The sequence below is a fragment of the Lissotriton helveticus genome, chromosome 1_1 (genome assembly GCF_964261635.1).
Source record: "Lissotriton helveticus chromosome 1_1, aLisHel1.1, whole genome shotgun sequence".
Taxonomy (NCBI): Eukaryota; Metazoa; Chordata; class Amphibia; order Caudata; family Salamandridae; genus Lissotriton; species Lissotriton helveticus.
The window spans coordinates 255,385,806-255,408,894 of NC_136057.1; the positions used below are offsets into that span (position 1 = coordinate 255,385,806).

A 23,089-nucleotide genomic window follows, 5' to 3' on the forward strand; every position below is an offset into this window, starting at 1 on the left:
TTTAGGAATGTTGTACCTGTTTTCTCTTGCAAAGTAAAACCTCTATTTCAGACAGCAAGACGCAGAAAATTAAAGAGACAGAACCGTTTCTTAAGTAAGTGACTAAAGGTCCAGTGATTAAATAAATTTGCACTAAGAGAGAAGGAGTGTGTTCCGTAGAAGGAAGGGCTAGAAAGGATTGTAATTATTCTTTTGTTAATTGCAGTGACCTCCTCGGATCAAACTATTCGTACAACGGGACAACGAGACTGCAGACTGAAAATCACCTGACACAACTGACTATCTTTACAAGAAAGACATACTGGATGAAAACCAAACAACAGCTGCTCAGAGGTAGGAGAAGATTTGCAAACATAGGGGCCGATTAGGATGGAGGATTTTCCGCCTCCTCCGGGCCGGCGGAAGCCACCTCCGGCCCAGAGGAGGCGGAAAATCCTCTGCGGAGTCACCAAAGACCCACTGCCGCATTACGATGGCTGGTGGGTCTTGGTTTCTGTCCGCTGTTTTTCCGCCGCGGTCGGATTACAACCGCGGCGGAAAAGCTCTCATTTGGCTGGCAGTGTCTATCAGACACCGCCAGCCAAATTAGGAAACATTTGTAAACATGCTTTTCCGCGGCGGTTTTTCCGCCGTGGAAAAGCATGTGTACTTTTGATTTTGGGGGCCTGTTGCGGGCCCCCAGGGTGTAGGCTGGTGGGGGGTGCACATGGGGGGTACCTATGGTACCCCCCAGCATTTACATGCACAAAGCGGCAGGCACCGCGCGGTGCCTGCCGCTTTGTGCATGTAAATGTTAAACATGCACTTTTAACATTGCGGCGGGTGCTGCTTGAAGCAGCACCCGCCGCAATGTTAAATATCCAGGATGTGACCGCCAGGGTGGCGGTCACATCCTAATTTGCACGGAGGGACCGCCCCAGCCCATGCGGACGGTCCCTCCACCTCTGGGATGGCGGACGGACGCAAGTCCGTCCGCCATCCTAATCGGCCCCTTAGTGTGAGAGCTCAAGTAGGGTAATTGTAGGAATAACTAGAAAATAGGGTGTTTGAGTAATTCCTTGGTCCTTGTTGTTTCGCAGGTCGACAGCAAGAACATTTACGTCCAGTACCGGCCCCCACCCCATTTTCTAGCTTTATTCTTGTAGTGTTAATATATTCTCAAGGTTAAGGTTAGTCTCTCGGGAGGTTGGTCCCTTGCGTCCCTGCAAAATCTACTACGTCATCTTAAGGAGTTCATAACAAGACAAGGTAAGAGACGACGTGGTGTTAATCTGACACTTGCACACAGTAAAACAATTGGTTTATCAAACTGAGGGTCTCTCAGGCCTTGACTGTCTCTTGGGTCCTGAGAGACTGTTGTGGTCCCTCTTGCTGCCGTCCTGCTGCCCTTGCATGGCCAAATTCTCGCCCTGAAGACTGCCTCCTTGAGCCCCAGGTAGACTGCTGCAACCTCCTGATGGGCCAAAGATTCACCTGAGATTGTCGGTAAGTGGATGCTGACAAACGCAGCTGGGGCCCACTGACTGGGACTACTGCCATTGACTGCTCTTTCTCTCGACTTTCTGCCTCCCCTCCTGATCTGATCTCTTTTCCTCCTTTCGTATGTTCTGTTCTTCTGTCATGCTATTTCACCTTCTGCATCCTTTGTTGTTTTATTACTTTCATCTCCTTCATCTTTATGCCTTTTCTCCTCTCTTCCTGACTGCCACAATGCGCCTTCCCTTGCCCTTTTCTCATCTCCCTGCCCCTGCTGTATAGCCCTCTCCCCTAACACTACTCTAGCTGGCACGCCCAAGGTGTACTGAAAGTACCTGGACCACAAATAGCACCATGGATGCCGGTCCTAGGACCATCCACCACTACAACGCCAGCACCCTCCATGCCCTCCACACTGGACTCCACACTGCCTGCCGCCGGCCATCGCTGAGTGATACCCAGTACCCTTTCTCCTGCAGATACTGCTGATGCACCTTCGCCTGCCACTGCACACCAGCCCCACCCACTGCACAACGGACACATACTGGACCTGACACTCTCAGCTGTATCCTACTTAACACGCACTCACTCCATGAACAACTACTGGTCTCTGGCCTCCGACATACCCAAGACCCTCTAACGCCAAACGAAACCACTACACCCAACAAAACCAGACACCATCACACCCTGATCAGTTGGGCTCCCCTCACCACTGACATCACCCTTAAGATCATGAAGGGCATCTACTCAGGGTCACCCTTGGACCCCTGCCTGCACCACATCTTCAACGAAGCCAGCACCTCCATCCCCCCGCACTCTGCTGCACCATCAACTGCTCCATCAACATATTCCCGGAAGACTGGAAACATGCAGTTATCAACCCCTTGCTGAAGAAACCCTCTGCTGACCCCAAGGATCTCAAAAACCTCAGACCCATCTGTCTGCTCCCCTAGCCAGTCAAGGTCATCAAGAAGGCAATCAACGCCCAACTTTCCAAGTTCATCAAGGCAAATCACATCCTGGACAACTCTCAATCTGGCTTCAGAAGCAATCACTGTATGGAGACCGCCCTCCTTGCTGCCACAGATGACATCCACACCCTCCTCGACATAGGCAAAACAGCAGCTCTCAACCTGCTGGACCTCTCAGCCGCCTTCGACACCGTCTCCCATCACACCCTATGCACAAGACTCCATGAAGCTGCGAAAAGGCCCTGGAATGGAACCAATCCTTTCTCACCAGCCGAACACAGAGCATCAGACTGCCACTGTTCCACTCAGTACCCACAGAAATCAGCTATGGGGTGCCTCAGGGCTCCACCCTGAGCCATACTCTCTTCAACATTTACATGTCTCGTGCTCAGCCATTGTCAGGAAGCATGGACTCAACATTGTTTTCAAAGCTGACGACACCTAGCTGATCCTCTCCCTCACCAACAAACCCACAGTCGCCAGGAACAACTTCCATGATGGGATGAAGGCTGTCGCCACCTGGATGAACAAAGATACACATCTGCAAAATGGTGCCTTTGCTTAGTGTTTGCACATCTGTACCCTGTTTCAGCAGTAGAAAAAGAAGCACTGTCTGTCCAGCTTGGTGGTGCTATTATGGTGCCAATACCCAGCCATTGTGTATATACTCAACTCACTGTGTACCAGAGTCCTAGCATATGGGCAATCAGCATAGTCAAACGTGTTCCAGCTACAGAAGTCTAATGCCTAATGCTTTCTCCAAAATGTGACCTCTTGTAGGCATATCTTTTTTCATGTCTACATGTGCATGTGAAAAAAATGCTGCAGTAATGGCAAACGATTCTTACCCATGAAGACACCATTTTCCCCTACATACACACAAATTTTTCATTTGTTTCCTCCCCAGCACTTACCTTGAAAATTGGCATAATCCTATTGTCCACAGGATTACATTTCCAAATGAGCTGACAGTACAAATGTACCTACCATGCGTGTTTATCCTAAAACTTGCCCACACTGAAATAAGAGATTTGCTTGCATGGAGCAGTTTGCCACATTGTTAAAATGTTTTCTGAGAAATTTACATTTTGTAAATCAATTTTGTAAATTTGCACTCTAAAGTCATGACATTTGAACACATAACTTGAACACTGACTAGAAACTCTGGCACCGAGGTACAAACCCGTTGCATCAGGCTTGTGTTCATTTTTCAACGCAAGCCTACAGCAAAAAAGTGGAGTTGAGCTATTTACAATCCAACCTAAATTATGAGTTGTGTGGGATTGTATCAAAAAGTGATGTTAAGCTGTACAATATGCTGTATTGTTTTACATTGCATCAAGGGGGTGGTCCACAGATTGTGCATGGAACCTTTGACACAACTTCATCCTCACTGTTCTGTAAGAAAATGTGCCTACTCTCAACCACTTCTGAAACAATTGATGCTGCTCTTATGCTCCATGCTATGACTTCTGAAAATCAGCTCGAGCATCGACATGCTGATTTGAATAAACTGAGGAAATTGCATTTGCACTTGGTCTCGCAATAGCTTCTCCCAATCTTGTGAGATGTAATGTGTAGTATACTTGTAAAGCGCACAGCTGCCCCAGCAACGGGGCGTCCCGGCGCTGTATAACTCTGGGGAACCCGTCCTGGCTTTCCCTGTGGGATGGTCCCTTGCTGGGAGTCCCCAAGGTGGAGCCAGGCATCCCCGGAATTGGTGGGGCCGTTGTGGAGATTAGGCAAGCTAATGCCCAGAGTTGCCGAGTGGAACCCCTGATTAGAGTAAGCACCGAAGCGAGAATTATCAAGTCCGCTGACCAAGATCCACGACCCTGCCGCGTCGGGAATTGAACCCTGGTCGCAGGCTGACTTCTGCTCTCGGGCCTGCCGCCTCTAACCAGTGAGCCACACTACTCCACAGTCTACAACCCCTCTAATCGACAAAAGCTGCCAGATTGCTTTTTGCGTCCTAGTTATTTGCACTGTAGTCGATGTGCCTTTATAAAATCTGTCATGTCTGTCAGTTTCAAAACTCCCATTTGGGCATTTTATTGCATTTTATTGTATTACAAGTCGCGTATATTTTATTACTCTGTTGTACTTACATGCCTTGCTCATCTGCCTGGACACTCTTTAGGTCCTAATTCATTTTTAGTAATAAACTAAGAAATAAAAGTTATATGGTGGTGGTTGTAGAATATGCATAGTGTTGATACATGCTTGTGTAACCACCGTGAGTTATGATGCTTCCTCTACAAGTACAAAGTGATTTTAACACAAGACAGAGGATCACGTTCGTTTTCTTCAGCCTGATGGACCTGGAAATCTGTGAGTAGCTTCGCCCTTGCAGGGTCCTATAATGCATCCAGTAGAGTTGGGGATCAACATTCTCATCCTACCAGGCATGGAGATCTACTACTGAACAAATGCACTGACCTAACCTGTGAAGCTGATGGGGAGGCAAGGGTGAGGATCTGCCCAGTGGTATCTCACCCTGTTCAGGATGTCTTGCATGTTCCTGTTACACAGTCCATCCTTGTAAGAAGAGGGCTAACACTGGGACCCGTCCATAAGCAAGAGAGGAAAGTCCTCAGATTGTCAGGGCTGTGGCTCTGTATTACACTTCTTTATGACCATTTGTGCCTTTCCCTCCAGTGTAGGTGGAAACTAATGGATTTCACCCAAATGGTAAATCATTCCTTTACATTCCACATCCTAGTTCCGTCCTGCCCATCAGCTATGTGCAGTATGCATGAGCTCCCTAGCTTGGTTGGAGTAAAAATAATGAAGAGCCAGATTTATCATTCTTTCATCCAACACAAGGCAGTAATACACCTTGCTGCGCTGAATGAAAGGGAGAGGGCCTGAATGCACCATATTTAGCCTTACATAGCGCATTTCTGTGCTCTCCTTGTGCTGGCGCACAATGTGCTGTCTTGCACCAACGCAGGCACACTTGCGCTGTGGGTGCAAGGATAGCTGCGTTGCAGGCAGGATTGTTTTGGTGCAGGACGAGGCAACTTCCTGCACAACAACGATCTAGAGAGGCATTTTCTTCTTTTGCACTGTGCTGCAGAAGGCAAGAGAAAACGAGGAGTAATAAAGATATTTCTTCTTGTTGTGCCTTCCCTGGAAAGGCATAGCTTTTTGACACATTCCCAGGCTTACTGGTCTTGGTAAACCTGGGACTGTGCCAACATCCATGGGCGGATGCATGGGTACACCCAGGCTCCACACATGAAACTCCTTCGCGAGGCAAAGTGACGTAAGGCAGCAACTTGCGCTGCCTTGTGTTGCTCCAGATTTACCAAGTACTGCAGGGCCACGCATGGTGGCCTCTCGCTGCATCTAAAATCAACTTCGGGTTTGGATTTGCCCTTTTGCCACCCTATGTGACAAAAGGGCAACACAATCCCTTGATAAATCTGTCCCTAAGTACAACTTTTGCATTATGCCATCTGTTCAAACAATCAGCATTCTACTGCTATGGAGAGATGGAGTGCCAGATGTCCCAGTCCAGTGTGGGTACCTTCTTCAGTAATGTTTTTTCTTTGCATCCAGACACGATGAGTCCTACTGGTATTATGGAAAAAAACAAAATCTACCAAAACGTATAAGTGTTGGATAGCTGCCTTTGTATTTCATGGCATGAGTAATTCCATTGAAAATATACGCAGAGGTTTACACCATTATCCTGCAGGCTTTCTGATCTGTAGTAGAGCCAAACTCTCAGTCTGACAGACACTGTGGGCAGGTATGGCAGGTTGAATCGCAGCCGACACCCCTACGAAACAACCAGGAACAATGTCAGGAGCAATGAAAGCAGGGAATCACCGAAGATTATTGCATTGAGTAATCTAGGAAATGTCCTGGGCGTGAGTTTTCATGCTAAGGCATAGTCGGTAACAAATACCTCTGTGCTTTTCCTCTTCTTGCCTGGTCACTGATGTCAGAGGATAAATCGAGATATTTAAACTTGACAGCAGCTTCTTCGGAGCAGCCTGTGAGATCCAGAGCTCAGAAGTGCCTTCCTTGTGGCTCAGGCAGGAGCTGCCCCCTCATCATTGTCTTCCATCCTCCCTGGAGGTGCAGATGTAGTGCAGGCCACAACCCAGCCTGGAGAAACAGTGGAGCAAGGAGGCAAAGAAACTACGTTGACGGGAAGCCAGAGTTCAAGGGAAAAAGGTATTGCACGGTTTTGGGTGGCAGCAATGCTAATATATATTATCTGGTATTTTCCTTTGCAATATGTGTATATTCTGTGAGCGTCCGTGTTTTTTTTGTCTCTGTGTGTTTTTCTGTATGTGTGTTTCTGTGTGTGTGTGCATTGTTTTGTGTGTGCATTTGTGTGTGTGTGCGCGCGTGTGTATATGTTTGGCACGCCTGTGTGACTGTGTATGAGAAACGGAGATAGAGACGTCACGTTTTCCAACGGGAAAGGAAGGATTTGTGTTAATGTGCACGTGTCTATGTAGTCAATCTTGTCAGATTCAGTTGTTGTCAGTGTGGTTTTGCATTTCTCTCTCTGGGTCAGTATTATCTTTTCATTTGTGTATGTACATCCAGGGGCGTGGTTTCGGGGGTGAGGGGGGGGGTGAGTGGGTTGACGTGTTACTGCCCCCTAATAAATGTATTTGCTGATAAATAGTTGGGTACAGGAGCTTTCAGTCGGGTATGGGGAGGAGTCTGTCCGATTTCACAAGAATTTTTTACTTACACAAAGACAAAAACGCACACTCACACATTCTCCCTCTCTGCTTTGAAAGTCCTCAAAAATATTGGTTATTTTACAAAATATTGTGTTTTCTCTCTTAGTACATTTACCATTCCGCATTCCTCTCCCCTTCCACTGCCCTTTAGGCCCCTGTCATGCACCCTACTTGTCGTATAATGTATTTAAACATTATTTGCCAGCCTGACTGTCGGAAAATATAAAGCTCACCCACTCCCCCCCCCCCCCCCCCCCCAATCTTACTGACCATGCTCGCCACTGTGTACAGTGTGATGTAGGTTTGTCTTTAGTGCTCATTATGACCTGTTTACCAGCATTTATGATTGGTATATCCCTGTGCCTAATCATATGTGTATTTCAGTGATTACACAGTGTCTGCATGACCTCTCCAAGTGACTCTTTCCATGTTTGTTTATCTTTCTACAAGTATGTGTTTTAAGGTCTGAGTGAGTGCCTGGGCCCGGGTGTTGTGTCTCCCAGTCTGTGTTGGTGCGCCTATACAGCTGTTACTAAGGAGGGCTTGTGCTTTGCACTCTGGGAGAAATATAGGAGGCTGTTTTATTTGATGTTACGAATGTCCTCCTTGTGAAACGCGGGTGCACCTGGATTGTTCCGGGTGGCTTTCTTGTTATTGTAACTGAGACCCTGGCCCTTTGTGGTCCTGAACTAAGATGAATCTCAATTTAAATACATTAATGTTTTGAAAAAGAACTGTTTTTGTTTCTTTGAGTAAAGTAAAAAAAAAAAGGCCTGAGGACCTGGGGCAGATAAGATATATGAGGACGCAGTCCTGGCAGCGATTGGTTGCCGGGACACCCACTCTAATATGTGACTGGGTGGGCACTATTCCTGCACCTATCAGATGACCTTGTCAAGGACGCAACGTATTTATGTAGTGTGAAGTTTGATATAGGGCCGGCCAAGTCAGTCAATGCAATAGGGATTTACAATAGGTAGAGAAATCATCAAAATAAAGTATACGTCTGTACAATTACCTATGTTTATTTACATTGTGAAACTGGTCTTTTCAAATTTTTTTAGGCAGATGGTTATGGGTGTTTCTTTTCTTGCATAAGGGTTTAGCCAGACTTAGGCACATCAGTTCCAGTGAGGTCATCATGCTGCTCCTGGTTGACCTTACCAGATATAAGATACATGCCTCTTTTAAGCATAATGAAGATTAGACAAAAGCATGTATTACTGTGTGATAGAAAACTAGGCATTTTGCACAATCACGCACAGAATGCGCAATGAGCAGTAGTAAGTTCTATAGGAAGTTGTTCCAAATTTTGTGTGCTACCCAAAGAAGGCCCTTTCTTGCTGCTCAAGTTTCTGTTTTCTTCTAGGATTTCTAGGTTCTGTGCAGGGAGGGACTACGTTTTAAAATGTAGCACTTGGTAAATTATACTGTGTTTCGGGGTGAGCACCTCTTCTTCATTGGAAACAGTGCAGAAATCTTAGTACTGCCACGAGTTGCTCAGTATTTTTAACATTTGTAGTTAGTTCCGTTGCTGAGAATTGGGCTACCTACTTTGAGAGGAGTGGGATTACATTAAGAAAGACCTGTGTATATAAATGTTCTACAGTTTAGTCTCGAGAGAATTATATTGTACAACTGACTATCAAGGATAAGAACATTGAGATACGAGAATATCGTGGACAAAATGTAGAAGACTGAAATATCGAAAGGTAAGAGCATGTAGAGGGAGTATAGATTTACTATTGCTAACTCCACATCTACCTACACTGAAGACATGTATATTGTTCAAGGTACACATATGTGGAGTTATGTATTAAAAATCTGAACATACCTTTGTATATTTGGATTCAATATGTTGTCCTCGATATTTGTAGACTTCGATCTTCAAGCTTCAATAGATTGTCAGGACCTTCTGATTTTGGAAAATATCATCTTAAATAACACATACATATATACATACATAGTGGAGCTTTAGGGGAGCGATCGTCACCTATTGGTCTGTAAAGTTGTCACTCACATTTTGCTTCCACCCACCACAGCATCCAGCATGGGACAGTGGGTCACTGACTCTCCTCACTGTGAGTGGTGGCATTTTGCTAGTGCACATGTGTGTATCTGCCATAAAAGAAGCTCCTTTAAATGCCAGAGCTTGCATGACAGTGCATTCTCTTACTTGAATTCCTTTTTCTGAACAATAATAAACACCGTTTTAACATTTATTTTCTTTTTGTGCAGTCCTTGCATTCCCCCGCCCCCTCCCCACACTTCTACTAGGTCACTCAGGCACAAATGGTTATCATAAACACTCACAGGCAGTCAGGGTTTGCATAGCCTTAACTTACTCTCGGTCTTATCAACTCAAGGGTTTCGATGTGGCGCAATAGTAGAGTGTGGGATCCACTCTTACAGAATTCACATATTTGCAGTTAAGTATTTTTTTCCTTAAACAATATTAAATGCCCTTCACTAAATGTATTTGCCTTCCACCAATTTAACCCCTTCGACGCTGATGATGAGCTGGGCTCGTCATGAGGTAGCCTCCTGCTACGCTGATGACGAGCCCAGCTCGTCATGTAACATGCGCTTTCGCATATCTCAGCGTACGAGCGGAATTCCGCCCGCACGCATGCGGTAAAAAAATATATATACTTGTGCTTTCCGCATACTATGTTGCATACTTCTTTTCCAAACTGTGCACCGCAGTTCCAAATGTTTTGCTGCCTCTTCACTGACTTGAGCTAGAGGATTCCATTGAAGTCAAGGAGAGCAAGTGCTTGATGTTTTTTGGTCTCTGAATCATGGCCTTTAGTCAAGGCTGGGCTGGCCTATAGGCCAAGCAGGCAGTGCCCGATGGGCTGTCCTGCCAGGTCAGTCTGTGAGCTGTTTTTGCCCATTTGTGGGCCTATTTATGGTCTGGTGGGTCCATTTTTACTGTTGATTTCCCTGATAATAAAACAAATATTACCTGCAGCAAGCTCAAATCAATGTAATCATCCATACCTTGCAAAACACTTAAACAGCATGGACCACTTATGGCGGAAGCCCCGTAGTCATGAAGGGACCTGCGTACTTCAGTTACACATTGCGGGCCCCTGCCACGAGTGCGACCCCATCACCACGGTTGTGGGGCATCCCACATGAGTGCGGGACCCCTTGTGAATCAGCACCCGTGTCTTTACCAGTTCAAAATTGCTCCGATTTGCAAACATGGGCCACTTTTTAGCTATGTTGTCTTCCATTACAACGTCACTCTCTCCAACAATTATCAATGAAAGCCAATGTAAATAATGGTAAGACGGCAGCTACAACTTGTTGCAGCGCAAACTTATGTTATTGTCAGAAATTGTGGAGCCTACTCATGTAAATGTAACACAGCAGAGCAAGTCCCCTTGCTGTTCTGTGCTGCGTTATAAAGAACTCGTAGGAATGCGCCATATTTATTAGAATATGGTGCATTCCTGTCCTTTCCCCAGCACTGGCGCACACTGGGCTGCGTAGAGGCCAACCCAGGCACCCTTCCACCATGGGGCAAGGGTGCCTGTTTGCATGCAGGATTGTTTTTGTGCGGAAAGGGGCACCTTCCTGCACAAACAAAATCCTGAGAGGCAAATTCCTTATTGTATGTGTGCTGCAGAAGAGGAAGTAACAAGGAGAAATGAAGATATTTCTCTTTGTTGTGCCTCCCCTGAGAAGGTGGATCTTTTTGTAACTTTCCCTGTTCTACCACCATTTGGGAGTGCGCCAATATACATGAGAGTTGAGTGTGAATACTCATGCAACACCGGTGGAATGCCTTCCTAGGGCAAATGCGTTGAAATACTCTTGATTTATCAAGCTACGCAAAGTGGCTTTGCATGGCTTGATAAATCGCATTTTAGGGTTTGCCTCACGCATGCAAATGCAAAGCAAACCCTTGATAAATAGGGCCCTCTGCTATTAATAGCATTACAATCAAACAAGAAGAAGTCCATGTACTGTCTCCAGTTTTGAAACATGTCTAAAAGAACAGAAATGATGCTTGGACTACCTAATAGTCGAGGCTGTTTTATTACAAGCATGGAGGAATGGCCGTGGAACATTTTCTAAAATTCTATGCAATTCATTTGGTACTTTGAGGTGCTGGCAAGCCCCTAACAATTTAAAGGTTTTCATAATTGTATCTGTTGATATTTCCTGTGGATATTTCCTGTCAGTACAGTTGCACAGTTGTATTATTTTGTTTTTAATAAACTACATATCAATGAAGTCGTTCAGCCCATATGATTCATTTGACTATCCATCTCCTTTGCTACATCATCATGCATCAGTTGGGCAACAATCTAATATTCATAGAGAATTGGTACTGCAAGGCTACCTATTCTTACAGGGTGTCACCAGGTTTGCAAACAGTTCTGGCATACTTGTCATCTTAAACAAATGGTTGAAGATATTTGAGGATTCTATGTTTTGAGCACATATCATTCTATCAAAAAGCAGCACTATAAAAGCTTTAGACATACAGTTTGATAATGCTGAACTTGAATGTGTTCTTCTGTGCAATTTGTAATTAACATTCGTTAACGTGTAACTTTTCGCATTAGAGAGAAGTTGTGCATGGATCATTGGCTTAGAGATGCAGATAGGTTCATAGGTATTTATATGTGCTGCTGGCAGTGTGATAATACACTTCAGCTAGGTACATTGGCCAGCTATATCAAGAATGTGTGCTTCCACAAATCAACGCCAAACAGTGCAAACATCTTGAAATGGTTTTTATTTTCCAGTGCAGAAAACATTTCTTTAATTTGGATAAGTACCCTATTTTAGTGATATGTGTGGCTTTACATGGATGGTATTTGGGCATTCCAGAGGAAGCGCCCATGTTTTTTGATGAAATCTACTAAAATTGTAAGAGCAGGCTTTGAGTAAAAAAAAAAAGCAAGGCCTTATTTGGTCAAATAAATGTATTTCTCTAAACACAGTACGGAGTGCATTTGTACTGCACTGTACAACACACATATAATACGTGAAATGCTTTTGAAATTGTGTCGGCATAGAGGTTTGTACTCTAAGTGTATGCTTCCAGTACAAACCTATGCTGGACCACATTCCCCTCTGCACCATGGTGCAAAGGTGTGTGATAGGCAGCCTGTATGCAAGCCAGCGCGGGTGAAAAAACAGGAGCAGGCCTTATTTTGTAAATCTGGCTCTGGGGTTGCCTTATCTTTAAGTAAATGTTCCCCATTGTGCTTTCACACCTCTGTTCACTGTTCAGCCATGGACTTTGTGTTAGAACAATTCTATTGACTGTTCAGTGAGGTTCATGGTTCACCCGTAGAGTAACTGGGATAAAGATACACAATATGATCAGACACAGTGATGCTTCAGATTATTCACTCACTCACCATTTCATGCAGTCTTTCATTCACCCATACACTCACTGCTCAAGTATTCAGTCTCCACCACTTCAATTAAGCCAAGCTTTTACATTGTTTCCAATTCAACTTGGATGGCATCGTATACTGCCAACGGGTAAAGCCTTACCCACCTTATGGTTGATGTTATTAATGTATGACATTACAACGCATGGTTTTACATTGCATGCTATTACAACGCTGTTTTTACAACGCATGCCTTTACAACGCATAGTGCTTTGGGGCGCTGGATAGTGAATAGTTTAATTTACTATTCCAACTCCAGTCCCCGTGGATAGTAGGGAAGGTGTTGGATAGTAAATTAAACCTATTCCCTATCCTAGAGCGCCCCCCAGCGCAATGCGTTGTAATGGTTTGGGTTGTAAAATTTGCGTCGTAAAGGCACTGCGTGGTAAAAGTTGCGTTGTAAAGGATGTTTCCCTGATGTTATTGATGGTGATGCATCTCTAGCCTGTATACATTGATTGTCCTTGTTCCAAGGGTTGTTTCTTGGCAGCTAGAGAGTGGTGCATACAGATAGAGATAGATTCTCTGAATAGTGATGATATTTTAGGAGCACTGGAGAGGTGCAGGGATTTTTGGTTCGCTGCCTGTTTCTTTCGTATATTCATTTTAGGGAACTTTATTAACAGCGTGTTAGTCATGTTATTAGTGTTTTCTAGCCTGCTGATCTCTACTGGATCACTGAAAGAATATCGACGGACAGAATATCGACTATCAAAAATATCGTTGAGAAAATATCGACAATCAAAATATCGAGTTTCTATCTACAAACAGGTAAGTACAAAAATATCGAGTTAAAAATATCGTTTACAAAAATATAGTTGTAAAAAATATCGTATTTACTAAAAACAGTGTTAAATTAAATTAATATTAATAATTAATTACTAAAATATACTTAAAATTACTTAAATTAACTTATAATAATCAAATAATTAATGAAAGTTAAATAAATATTTTTTTATTTCATATTTATTAAACATATATATATAGTAATAAAATATAATAAAATAATACCCAAAAACTGAAAACTGACCCTGAACCCTAAAAATACCCCTTTACCCAAAAACTGAAAACTGACCCTGAACCCTAAAAATACCCCTTTACCCAAAAACTGAAAACTGACCCTGAACCCTAAAAATACCCCTTTGCCCAAAAACTGAAAACTGACCCTCAACCCTAAAAATACCCCTTTGCCCAAAAACTGAAAACTGACCCTGAACCCTAAAAATACCCCTTTACCCAAAAACCCAAAACTGACCCTGAACCCTAAAAATACCCCTTTACCCAAAAACCCAAAACTGACCCTGAACCCTAAAAATAAAAACGATATTACTTCACTTACCTTAAAAACGATATTACTTCACTTACCTTAAAAACGATATTTTGGCTGTCTATATTCTGTCCTGTCGATATTTTCTCCAAACGATATTTTGGAGTCGATATTATGTCCAAACGATATTTTGGAGTCGATATTATGTCTGTGCACCATCTCTACTATCTACATCAACAGACCTCTGTTGGAATCCAAGATTAATCCCACATCCTTTTGATGTATGGAAACAATTATACTGTCACCTTCCCATCCTTTTGTACACTCATTACTCAAACATTCATACTTGCAGTCTCATACCCATGTCACCCAATCATTCATCCTTCCATTAATGCACTTACTAATTCGTCACCCACACACCTAATTTCACATACACACCATCGCACACCCACAAAACCAACACATATACTCACCAATCAATGGAGAAGCATTTTGACCTTTTAATAGGCAGACCGATTGGCTTTGCCAAAGCTTGTTTGAGTGAATAACATCTAGCCCAGAACTGATTTATAAATCTATCCAAGTGTCATAGGTTTTGACCTAGTTCTCTGATTTCTTTCCTTAAGAGTGTTGCAGCAAGTATGGAACCTTGTGGTACTCCATTTGGTGATGTTAAGTGATTGGAAGGGGTGAATAAAGAAACAGAAAGGAGAAATAACCTGGGAGTGCCTTATAAAGCCTTTCCGGCTCAAACTCAGTTTGCAAAAGATAATTTAAACAACAGGCTGAATAGTAAGGTGAACCGCCTCATCACAGCATGCACTCGTTTGCCTCGTTTGCAGAGGTGCAGGCATCAGCATTGAACTACGAGACATGGAGCTTATTTCATCCAAGGCAACAATTAGGTGCCTGCAGATAATATGACAAAGTTAAACACTAGAGGAGAAACATTTGAAGACTGGCACCTCTCTAGTTAGGAGTAAAGAAAAAGGTGGCTGCAATATGCTGAAGGGTATTGTGTGAACAGAAACTATATTGTATTCCAAGGTTCGACACACGATTACCCTACTGGGTGATGTGCTATACAAATATAGATAAGATAACATAACATACCATGGTGAATATCTTTAACACAGAGCTCTGAGGAAGTGTCTGAGGACAGTCCTTTTCTTGATCAGCGAATGAGGTTCCATGCAGTTGGGATGTGGCCCCCTGTAAGCAGTACCAACCGTTAATCATTTATTACACAACCAGTCAATAATATCATGTTTACCACTATTAGTGTAATACAAAACTGACTGAAATCAAGGAAAGTAAAGCCCCAAGTGATGTTCATAAAGACGAGCTGTTCCTGTGTTCCTTCCTATGATTTGTGAAACTCGCACTATTCCCAGCCACAGCATTGTTTCTTTTACGTAACTAGAAACCCTATTACAACAACTGTTGTCTCATTTTTGTTTAGCGTTTCCCGTTTCCACTACTTTCCCGCATTTCCCAATTCATCTTAAGAGCCAACGTTTACGGTGTGCCCCCACTATCGCAACCGACCTTCCAAGGTAACTCACAGAGCAACTATAGACTCATAATATTTTTTAAGTCATTTAGTAAGTGGTACTTAACAGGGACTTCCTCCCGTTATGTTTTTTTCAGTAACCGTCGCTGAAAAGCTTAAATGATATTATTTGTCTCAGCACCCGTAGTCACCATTCTCGCCATTCTCAGGATTACATCCCATTAGTAGGTATGCGTTTCATTGCTTCTTCACAGAACCATAAGAAAGCTGAAGCTCCAGAATATATTCCATTCTCTAATTTAGCATTTCGATTTTTTATACACAGCTGTGCATAGCAAATTCTATTGGGCTTTGAGACCAACGTCACTTAGCATTTTTGTATGCCAAAGGTATTTATCCATCTCACTTTACGCTTTTTGCAGTCACATCAATAGCACAATGTCTACATGGATAGCTCCTATTTAATCTTCTATAGGTTATGTTTTCGGCGGTATTTTACTTTCCCACTAGCGGCACATCATTTTCTACTTTTATCCAGTCAACAGATGCATACATGAAACCGTGACCACACACAGTATTAAATGAATTAGCACATACTGATATTCTCTGCGCATCTTTATGATGAAATCCTCGATGCTGTACACTCTTGTAGGGTTCATATTAATAACTACACCACATGAACGTGTAAAAACATGGTTCCTTATGACAACTTTGTGTTTACTCACAGTATAAATGACGTGAATTTTAAGTGCACTCTTCGCATTTAGACTGGGTCTGATATCACGCACATGATATATAAGGTGCATATCTGTTTATTTGCATGGTTTATTTGTAATATGTGTGCAATACCCTTAAGAAGGTTTGATGTGATCATCATATGACGTGATGTGTTTTATAGTATATACTGCATTATGTAGGACAAGTCTCCTGTTACACAAATCCAGGTTTCTACCCTCTTTCCAATGCACTATGTTTTATACTATCATATTACATTGCTCCCCTCTAGTGTCCTTCATTTTCTAAAATCGCATATAAATCTGTAAATATTTCTCCATTCTTTACTGATAAGTTCTTCTGTATGTTTTAGGATTTCGCCCCTGAGGAAGGGTACCTCCGGGTCCCGAAATGCATTGGGCTTCGATTTTCAAGATTATCAACTTACTTCATTCAATGTATTATTCATGATCAATGCATTTGAAATGCCCAGAGATATGTAAAGAGAATACATGTTGCAGAAAAAGTTTTATTTTCATGTAAACAAAAATTATTTGTTCTTTAGAACGTATAGATAAACAGCAATATACATGCGTATAATGTATTAATGTATACATGTTGCACAAAAGTTCTATGAATTAAACAATAGAACTACACATTATTTATTGAGTTTTGATTAATCTGAACAGTAGTTTTTCTTAAATTGTTGGAAAAGGAGTATTCCACTAGGAACAGTGCGCACTACAAGTAGGTTTTCTCCTGCTTAGTTGTTCATTCAATCCCCTGTGGTAGCCAACACACTTCAGTAGTGCTGCACCCTTAGATTAGGATTTGTTTACAGGTGCTCTTATGATTACACCCTGAGTGCTCCTCTTACATTCATGTTCATACCTTCCTATGATTTTGCCATCTCTGTGCCCAGGGGTCGCAATCGTAGTGCCAGGGGTCACAACGAGCTATATAGGGGGTTGCACCTGCAACCCCTGGCGACCCCTTATAAATGTTTGTGTAGAAGTCAGTGAAACAGCCAAATATCCCTTGATAAAAAAAGGTCCAATCCCTGCTTTACCTTTAATAAAATGAAAGGGTCACAATCGTAGTGCCAGGGTTCACAAGGTGCAATCTAAAGGTCACAGCTGTAACCCCGAGTGATCCCTAAAGGACATCCATGCCTTTAGGACATGGGCAGTCAAATATCCCTTGATAAAAGAGGGTCCAGTCACTGCTTTACTTTTAATAAAATGAAACCACATTCATTATACACAAAGCCAAATACTACATTTAAAATTGATTGATTGATTGATTGATTTTAATACTTATATAGCGCATGCTGTCACCCTACGGGTATCCTGGCGCTTCAGACTAATAAGAATTGACCAGAGTAGAGGCGGTCACAGCGGAAAGATAGAAGGCAGGGAATTAGACCTTGGGATAGAGCCAGGTTTTTAGGTTCCTACGAAACTCTAACAGAGAGTTAAATTGTCTAAGATTCTGGGGGTGTTCGTTCCACAGACGGGCACCGACCACACCAAATGCCCTTCCTCCCAACTTAGAACGTTTAAATCTGGGAACCGTCAGTAGACTGGCACTAGAGGAGCAAAGCTGCCTTATGGGTTGATACCATGTGAACTTTTCCTGCAAAGGGACTGGACCTAGCTCATGCACCGCTCTAAAGACCAAGCAAAGAAACTTAAAGTGAACCCTTTCCTTAATAGGGAGCCAATGTAAGTCTCTCAAAGCCAAAGTTGTAGAGGAGCAACGTTGCCTACCAAGGGCCAATTTAGCTGCTGCAGACTGGACTCTTTGCAATCCCCGAAAAATTGAGATGAACATTGTGACCCAGACTTCTCTGACTCCTTGCGTAGGTTAGTGTCCAAGCCAAGGCCAAGCATTTCCCCTGACACTGGTTTGTTACCTCGTTTTTGGGGTCTGGAGACAGACAGCTTTAACTATCTGTCAAAGAAAGCATTGTAACCAATACATTTACACATATTTAGAGTGGGCTTTGGGTCTACTCTTGCTCATGCTTGGATAGCTTGCCTGCCCTATTTTAATGCCTTGCTCTTGAATCAATGGCTTACCTCCCTATCCCTTTGTTTGTCTCACCCCTAGAACATTTAAGCTACATCCTGTATTTTTATTGGCTAAGTATATCCTTCCACTGCTGATATCAGGGAATTATATATTCTGCATGTTTCTCTGGCATTTGAGTTTGTTGTGCTTGATGGGAGGGCATGTCCTACTCTATTCTCTCATTTTCTCTCTTTCTCTGTGTCTCTCCTATTATCCCACTCTTTCTCTCCTACTCTTTTTCTATCTCCCCATCATCCCCAGTTATCCTCACTTCTTTATTTCCTCCGCTGCCCACTGACTCCTATTACACTCTTTTCCCTCTCTCCATACTCACTCTTCGCTAATAACAAGCAGTGCTGCTTTTTGATTTCTCTCTTATCTCTCTCTCTCTAACCTTCTCTCCGATATGTTGGCTGCTGCTGCCATTATAGGCAGTGATTGTAGCATTTCATCGCAATCATTGCCAAAGGCAATGAGCAGCTGGCATCTATCTTGAATTGTTATTATTCTTCCAAAATGTCCGGTGCATTGTGTCATAATGCAAAGTGGTGGCCATCTTGGAAGTATACAGAATAACATTTCAAGAGGGCTGTCTGCCACTAATACATTTGCCACTGCTTATGGCGCCATTCTACAAACATCGCAAACATTGGCAAAGCCAGTTGCAATGGATATACATCTTCGAACGGTATTATCTATACTCTCAAGATAGACACCAGGCTTTGCCAAGCGACCATCCATCCCTATTGGCTTTACCAATGCTTGTGGTGCAATTTTTCAAGTGCTGGCTAAGCCAACTACGGCAGGTGGCCACTTTGGAATGTTATATTTTTATACTTTCATGATTACTACGATATGCAACATGCCAGACAAGTTGCAAAAATATAACAATATTGTTTTTCATACTAATTAACTGTGAACTGGCCTAGGCGGACCGTCTGAAATTGGTTTCCTGAAAAGGAATGGATCCATTCAAGGGCTGAGCCTTGGATTCATGCTTCCTTGACACGGTCGACCAGTATATCTTGGTCGACCATGTCAAATGCAGCGGAGAGGTCCAGCAGCACCAGGGACTGTGGAGAGCCCCTATTATCCTCCTTCCGTAGGGCGTTCAATAGTGTCAGTATAACTGACTCTGTGGAATGGGCCGGACGGAACCCTGCTTGATGTGCTTCCAGATAATCGGACCACTCCAGAAAGGCAGATATACTTCTGGCCACATGGGCTTCAAGTCATTTGGACAGGTAAGGTAGCAGTGAAATAGTACGGTAGTTGGTTAGAATTTTTGGGTCCGCCCCTGGCTTCTTCAGGAGGGGGATGACAATAGCCTCCTTAAAGGTGTCAGGTACATAGCCCTGGGACAGTGACTTGTTCAGAATGGACATAGCTGGACCACGGGGAGCAGTAAAGACTTCCCTTAGGATCCAAGGAGGGCAGCAATCCCTAGGTGAGCCAGATTTTACTTTTATCAATAAGTATGAAAATATTTCTTGACTTATTACTGGAATCTGTTCCAGAATGCAGGAATTCTTAGGTATTGTTGAGCATACAGGGCTCAAGCAAATAGGGATGCTGGCTTTAATGGCTTTGATTTTATCGATGAAGAGGTTATTTAGAGAGTCACATAGTGTCTGCGAGGCTGTGGGTTATAGTATCACTCTGTCGGGGTTAGATAGTTCATTAACTATCTGAAAAATTTATTTTGACCGATTTGAGGAGGTAACAATTTTTAAGGAGAAATATCCAGCTTTTGTGATCAGGTTAGTTGTTTGTAATTTCTAAGTGCAGCTAAGTAGGTGCTTTTATCATCAGGCAAGTATTTACTTTTCCATCTCCTTTCGGCTTGTCGCAGAGCTAATTTAAATTTCTCTAAATCAGAGGAAAACCATCTCTGGGCCTCATGGCGACGTTCCCGATGTACTCTCCTAAGTGGGGCAAGTTTGTTGCTAGCTGTCAATAGCCAATCAGATAGGTATTTCTCACTATGGTTGATAGAAGATTGGGCAGGTGGAATTGTGTTGGTCAGTGTCTCAAAGAATTGACTTTTATCAATAGTATTCCAACTCCTAACTGATCCATTATAAGGTGAGGGTGTTTTAGACCTGGTAAGATCATTAACAACACATTTGATTTAATGATGATCGGACCATATACAGGGAGTGGCCACTGGGTTGGTTATAGCCAGGTTGGCTGACCATGCCTGGTCAAGTATGTGCCCTTTAATATGTGTAGCAGTGGTAATATGTTGATTGACATTGAGCCCGGTGAGTAAATTCGTTAGTTCAGCTGAATGGGTGCCACCTGATGATTTGTTGGCCCAATAATTAAAATCACAAATCAACAATATCTTTGCATGGTTTGGTATTAAATGTGCCAGCTGTTCACCCAAGGACTGTGGGAACAGTGGTATGTTCTGGGGTGGTCTATAGAGTCCTCGGGGAAGGATGATCTCATTTCCATTATCCCGTTTATAGCTATGCTAGTGCGCGTGAGAGGGTTGGATGCCAGGTCATTTGAGTGGAGCAGTTTTATTCAGTAGGCGCCATCGGCGTGTCTGCTGCGCTTCCACGTTGCTACCGGCATTAATAGCCGTAGTCAGCCTTAGCTCCTCCCCCTCCTCGCTGATTGGCACCCTGAGAGGGCGTTACACCAGAAAGTGAGTTGAGCCACTATCACAAGGAGATCAACAGCGCAGTACATTTTCAACAATTCATTTTTAAAAACAGAGCAGAAATTCAATTTTTAAGTTTCACGCAATCAATATTTTAAAAAGCGGCGATATGAGTTTCAGGCAGGGCAGCGGCACCTATCTAGAGCATCCGCTCCCGCGCTCCTACCGGCATTAATAGCGGTAGTCAGCCTTAGCTCCTCCCCACCCTAAGGTAGGCCCAAGGTACCCCTGTGGACAGGGTGCATTGTATGTCAAAGGTAGGACCTGCCCTAATGTGTGTGGCATGTCCTGATAGTGAAATACTGGCAATTCCGTTTTTCACTATTGAAAGGCTATCTGGCCCATATGAAAGCATGGGTGTTAATTTATAACATCTTATAAATATAACTTCCCTTTGCGACCATATAGGAAAATAACGTTTAGTATACCTGAAATCAGAATCTAAAGATGCATCTTTTAGTAAAGGTGATATTTACATTCTGAGTTTGAAAATACGACTTTTAGAAAGTACGTATTTTCTTGTTTAGCCATCCTGTGTGCCTGTGCTAGGATGTGTATTGACTGTCTGGCTTTGGAGTGACAGGGGATGGGGAGGTGCAGTGGCTCCAGAGAGTCAGGGCTGGGCTGAATAGACCTGGGCTGCATTTAGAGTAGGGGGGAGGAGATTTCCTTTCACCTGAATGGGCCGGGTCTGCCTTCCACAATGCGGTCTCCACCTCCTGCCAGGAAACTGGGCCAGAGAGGACTGAACTTGTTTGGACGAAGCACAGACACTCTCTGCCTGAGAGAACAAAGGATTTTGTGGTATAAATACTGGGGCCCAGACTCCAGAACTCTTTTGGACCAAGAAGACTGCCAAGAAGAAGAGCTGGAGCAGGTTTGAGGAGGATCTACCACTTTGCTGAGTGCTTTGCTGTGTTTGGCCTGCAATGGCTGTTTCTGTCTTGGGCAGTAAAAGGACTAGACTGAACTTTCTGCAACTTCTTTATTGAGTTTCTCCAAGGGCTTGAGGTAGCCCCCTGTTCAAGTAGTATCAGGAACAGCAACGACTTCAAGTTCTTCTGCCATCAGCAATGGGGCCTGTGTGTTTTGTGCTGCAACAGAAGAAAAAGCACCCGACACCGTCTTCGACGCAACTGCCGACTCTGTGCCCTGAAGGCACCGCCGTACTTTGCACCACAACGCTGGTCTCACCGACGATGCCACCTGATGTGCCGCCGAGCTGCTGCTTGCACCTCACCTCGCACCGCCTCGCTTCACGCCATCGCCCTGGTATCCCCCACAACGCCGCTGCTTGCTGGCATCAAAGCCGCTGCTTGAGCCGTGGTCGGAGGGCACTGCTCGTAAGTTACACAATGCTCCGTCTTCATCCCACACCGCAACCTTGATGCCGGCACCATCAACTCCAGTTTGTCGGCCGACGCCAGCGCTTCAGCAATGACGATGCTGTTGCTTGCACCATGATCTGCCACCACCGCGATGAGCACCGCATCACTTTGGACTGCAACTCTGGTCTCACCGACGCCGCTGGACGACCATCACTGAGCCGCTGCCTGCACCATGACCTGAGGGCACCGCACGCTGCACCACTGCACTTCTCACCGCGGCACCGACGCCTGCCGAAGCTGGCACTCCCGACTTCAACCGCGAGGAGTTTGATCTGTAACGCGTGTGATTTCAAGGCCCCGACAACTCCTGCATCGACCTCCGGGACCAACACCTGACAACCCCAGAACTTCGGGACTCATCAAGGGGTTGCTGATGCTCTACATTTCTAAAGGTACTTTTTTTAGGATCTTCCTAACACCGTAGCTGGCCTGCGACACCGCAGTCAGCTACAACTGTTTAGATTTGTTGTTCATGATGCCGTGATAAAACCAGATGGAGCTATCGACTTCAAGGAACTATATTTTAAGTCTATTTTGATTACTAAAGATTTCAGAATACTGTATGGTGGATTTTTTTTATCATTTTTGATCTTGTTTTGGATACATAAAAATATTGCCTATTTTTCTACACTGGTGTGGTGTCCTTTTGTAATGTCTTCACTGTATTGCTGTTGGTTATGTGCAAATGCTTTACACCCTGCCTCTAAGATAAGCCTGACTGCTCGTGCCTAGCTACCAAGGGGGTGAGCAGGGGTTATTTTAGCAGTGTAACTCACTTATCCTGACTAGAAGGAAGGGTCCCTACTTAGACAAAGGTGCAAACCCTTGCCAACTAGAGACCCCCATTTCTAACAGTAGCTGCCTTATGTTACCTTTCATCA

General features: G+C 43.8%; 1 protein-coding gene across 2 annotated transcripts in view; it reads left to right on the plus strand.

Annotated features, from left to right (window-relative positions):
- Nucleotides 1-6,393: 6,393 nt before the first annotated feature.
- Nucleotides 6,394-23,089, plus strand: part of LOC144769084 (proto-oncogene Mas-like) — a 72,416-nt gene continuing 55,720 nt past the window's right edge. The window contains exons 1-2 of one of the 2 annotated variants that reach the window (XR_013598668.1): nt 6,511-6,635; nt 16,450-16,692. Coding sequence is in view for 1 of the 2 variants with exons in the window: in XM_078653085.1 (XP_078509211.1) it covers nt 6,397-6,635 (239 nt within the window). In the remaining variant the exon portion in view is untranslated. Of the gene's footprint in view, nt 6,636-16,449; nt 16,693-23,089 lie in introns of those variants that run through there. The other variant, XM_078653085.1, reaches the window with a different exon arrangement.